Here is a 4,706-nt window from a genome sequence, read left to right as displayed (position 1 = left end):
AACAAAAAATGTTGGTCCAAAATTTGACTAAAACGTACATGTCGTCCAAATTTGTAAATTTTTTGGAAAAAAAACTATTTGGTCCAAAATGTGACAAAAATGTCACACTACTTTGTCGTTCAAAATTAGATTTTTTTTTTATATATAATTTTTTGTCCAATGAAAATGTTGGGCAAAATTTAACCAAAGAAGTAATTGGTTAGTATATCGTCCAAAACTTTTTCTAAAGTTCTTTTTAAATTTTGACTTTTTTGTCAAATTTTGGAGGAGAAATCCTTTTTGCAACAACACTATTTACATGCTGATTATCTAATTGAATTGATTATTGTTCATTTTAATTCAGTTTCTTATGTTTGTTTAATGTTCCTTTATCTTCAAACATATTGTCAAATATCATGCATTACTACATGATGTTTGACCTACTACATGCCAGGTCTCAATTGTAAAATTGTATTTAAATCATAACTTCTTAATTATAAATTATAATAAAACATTTTGAAAAATATAGGGTAACAAATTGGTAACATTTTACTTTTTGTTTATTTTACAGCTTTAGCTATATTGTGACAATTAAAGTGTACTCAAATATGAATGCCATCGTACATGCAACATGAAAAGTACATTTTTATAATTAGAACAGCATTTTTCTAAATGTTGCCCTTTGAAAGAAAACTACAACTTTGAAAAGCACATGAATAAACAAATATCTCTTAGCATTTGCAACACTTTGTCAGCAGAGGGCAGTGCAGCACATAACACGGGATCTTTACCTCCACCAACATATGCACCTTGAAAAAAAAAACATTGATCAAGCAAGTATCAGTTGCTCATTCTCAGAGAAAACATTTCACACCGATGCTTCACCTCTAACTTTGTTTCTAAACAAACCTCCAAACCAACTATTTTGATAATCAATAGTCTTTAGTTCTCAAGTTTTTTATGGCTTCGATTCTTCTTCTCATCAGTTTTTCTAGTTTTTTTTCTGGTGGAAATGGGCTCCCATATATATCTCATCAGGTAAAAGTAGAGGTAGCGTGAAATCCTTCCTCTGTGAGCGACAATAAAAGGAAGAGATGATGCTTTAAATTGTAAATTCATAGAAAACAATAAATGACTTAAGTATAACACCATGTATGGCACTGACTTGTGTAAAAATAGCCTCAGGGTGATGCTTTTATTATCACGTAAAGACCTAAAACTGTCAATCACCGTCATCCTCACATCACTGGACACAGTGGTTTGCTGAGATATTTCACTTAAAAATGTCAAACACGAGCAGTCAAAGCAGTTATTACTGGAGAAGTTTTGGAATATTTATTATCCAACCACGCACAAGAAAACACAAGTATTGCAAACCACCATCACTGGAAAGTTTTCACTCTGTGTTTTACTGTAAATAAAAGAGTCAAAAAGTGTTTTATATTTCTATATTTGATAAAGAGCAGAATTCTACATGCCGAGCTAATGAGATTCTGCTGACTCCAATCTGTGGGATTATCAGACATCTGCAAAATACATCTGTGGTAACGTTCACTTCAAGTTTAAGTCTAAGTCATAAACACTGACAGTGTCAGGACCAGGAGTCCTCATGCAGACCACAAAACCTGGTCCTAATGAGGCAGAAACTAATTTCTGAGGAACTGGTTAAGTTCAGGGATAAGATGCAAATTGTGGCTTAAGGTTAAGGTTAATGTAAGGGATTAAGATTTATATAAACTGTACAAATGGAAATCAATGCAGAGTCCTTACAAGAATAGCTGTCCACATCTGTGTTTGTGTATCTTTCTGAGGACCATTTTGAAATAAAGGCTTACAAATAGAGGGGCATCTTGGGAATGTGAGGATATTTTTGAAGTCCACAGGTTGTTATCACTCCTGTTAATTGGTCACTTTTTTATAATAGTACTTTAAGTAAAAGTCTTAAAGTATATGGAAGTTTATGTACTGCAGTATCAAAAGTAATTTTTTGATATAAAATGTAAGTGGCTCAGTGGTAGGGCGAGTCGTCTTTCCACTGGAAGGTTGTGGGTTTAACTCACTGCTCCTGAAAGGACTCCAGTCTATTTGAGTTTACAGAACTCTGCTGTGGCTCCAGGTGAATAATGATAAAGACAAACTCCGGCATAGAGAGGCTGAGTGAACGTGGTGTGGACTCTGTGGATCAGAGTCATGGTGTCAGAGACTCTGTAGAAGGACAGAAGACCTGCACTGTGGTTCAGGTAAACTCCCACTCTGGAGACTTTAACATCGGAGACTTTAGTCCAGATGTTGTTGTGACCAAACTCACAACTGTTTCGGTCACAAACTAAAGCCCAGGACTCGTCGTTGTATCCAAATCCACATTGAAATGAAGTTCCTGATCTCCTGATGTTCTCGTACGTCACTGCTACACAAACTCCTCCTTCTCTCCTCTCCACCTCCCAGTAACAACGTCCAGTCCGACTCTTTTTACTCAGGACCTGAGGCCGATCAGTGAATCTGTCTGTGTGAAGAGGATAAGACTGATTCTCCTTCATCATTTTTACTTTTCTGTTTCCCTCAGATAAAAACAGATGTTTGTTTGCCGTGTTTGGATCCAGTTTGATTTCCTGTGAATATCTGTAGAATTGAGCTCTGGTCCTTGGTTCTGGTTCTGGTTTCAGTAAAACATCTACTTCGGTCACAGCCAGTGAGACGTTTGTCCACGTCTCGGTGAGGACGTCCTGCAGTTGTCCTCTGAGCTTTACCACAGCTGCTGTCACGTCCTCAAAGTGTCTCAGAGGACGGACGTTGATGGTGGACGAGTGTGTAGATGGACTGAGTGCTGACAGTGAGTGGTAGTTGAGGAGAAACTGGGTGGGATCGTGTGTGAGTGAGAGCTGATTTAGTTCACCTTCTCTCTTCTTCAGCTCAGTCTTCTCCTGCTGAAGCTTCTTCTCAGCGTCTCTGACTCGACTCACTTCAGTTTCCAGCTGAGATCTGATCTGCTGCTTCACCTCAGAGCCTCTCCTCTGCAGGAGATTCATCATCTCAGTGAAGTTCTTGTCTGTGTCGTCCACAGCTTTATCAGCCGAAACAGTGAGAGCCTTCACCTCCTGTTGAAGCACCTTCACGTCTCTGTCTATGTCCTGGACTCTCTGCTGGATTTCTTCTCGACTCAGATCCAGCTCTCTCTGCGTCTGCGTCCGCTCTGCTGCAGCTGAGACTGTGTCGTGGTCTTCATGTTGGTCCACAGAGCAGAGATAACAGATACACTGCCGATCGGAGCGGCAGAACATGTCCATCATCTCACCATGACGGGGGCAGATGTTCTCCTGGAGGTTCTTGGAGGGCTCCACCAGCTTGTGTTGCTTAAATGCAGGTGATTCATGATGAGGCTGGAGATGTTCCTCACAGTAAGAGGCCGAACAAACCAAACAGGACTTGAGAGCTTTCAGTTTCCTGCCAGTGCAGACATCACAGGCCACATCTTCAGCTTCAGCACAGCAGTGATGAGCAGGAGCAGTGTGGAGTCCAGTCTTCTTCAGCTCCTCCACTAACTCTGCTAACATGGTGCTTTTTAACAGTTCAGGCCTCGGCGTGAAGATCTTTCTACACTGAGGGCAGCTGTAGATCCTCTTCACGTCCTCTGAGTCCCAGTGGTCTTTGACACAGTTCATACAGAAACCGTGTCCACAGTTAAGAGTCACCGGATCCTTCAGAAGTTCCAAACAGATGGAACAAGAGAAGCTTTCTCTGTGCAGCTGAACTCCTGCCATTTCACCGGTGTCTGAGATTCTCTGCCTTACAACAGGAACAGGTTTGAGCTCTGGTCTCAACAACATGTGACGCAGCAGTGGGCGGGGGAGGGGAACCAGGAAATAGCAGGCGGAGCAACTCTGTACTTAGCAACACTCCCTCTGTGTGTGTGTGTGTGTGTGTGTTCTTGTACTTGCAGCATACTGAGGACCAGTGAGGGTTTTTAAACAACAAAGTGAGGTCATTTTGGCCGGTCCTCACTTTGTTTTCATTGAAATCACTTCCTTAGGTTGCTATAACATGCTATACTCAATTTGTCAAAACAAAAAATCTAATTTTGGACGACATAGTATAGTATGACGTTTTTGTCAAATTTTGGACCAAAAATTTTGGGTCAAATTTTTTTTTTTAAATTTTGGACGACATAGTATAGTATGACGTTTTTGTCACATTTTGGACCAAAATTTTGGGTCAAATTTTTTTCTTCAAATTTTGGACGACATAGTATAGTATGACGTTTTTGTCAAATTTTGGACCAAACATTTTGAGTTAAACTTTTTTCTTCAAATTTTGGACGACATAGTATAGTATGACGTTTGTCAAATTTTGGACCAAACATTTTGAGTTAAATTTTTTTCTTCAAATTTTGGACGACATAGATTAGTATGACGTTTTTGTCAAATTTTGGACCAAAAATTTTGGGTCAAATTTTTTTTATTTTATTTTGGACGACATAGTATAGTATGACGTTTTTGTCAGATTTTGGACCAAAAATGTCCGGTCAATTTTTTTTTTCAAATTTTGGACGACATAATATAGTATGACGTTTTTGTCAAATTTTGGACCAAAAATTTTGGGTCAATTTTTTTTTTTCAAATTTTGGACAACATAGTATAGTATGATATTTTTCTCTAATTCTGGACAAAACATTTTGGGTCACATTTTTTTTTTTAATTTTGGACGACATAGTATATTGGGGATCCACCTGC

General features: G+C 38.8%; 1 protein-coding gene across 1 annotated transcript; it reads right to left on the bottom strand.

Annotated features, from left to right (window-relative positions):
* Positions 1 to 1,096: 1,096 nt before the first annotated feature.
* Positions 1,097 to 3,737, bottom strand: LOC310936947 (E3 ubiquitin/ISG15 ligase TRIM25-like; the record flags this gene model as incomplete). Its single annotated transcript, XM_083901114.1, has 1 exon — positions 1,097 to 3,737. The coding sequence occupies one exon, from the start codon at positions 3,735 to 3,737 to the stop codon at positions 2,061 to 2,063; it is 1,677 nt and encodes a 558-aa protein (XP_083757240.1). The 3' UTR covers positions 1,097 to 2,060.
* Positions 3,738 to 4,706: the final 969 nt, after the last annotated feature.

The sequence above is a fragment of the Microchirus variegatus genome (genome assembly GCF_963457635.1).
Source record: "Microchirus variegatus genome assembly, chromosome: 14".
NCBI lineage: Eukaryota > Metazoa > Chordata > Actinopteri > Pleuronectiformes > Soleidae > Microchirus > Microchirus variegatus.
The sequence above is the reverse complement of the archived record's forward strand: the minus strand, read 5'-3'. Positions and strand labels throughout refer to the sequence as shown.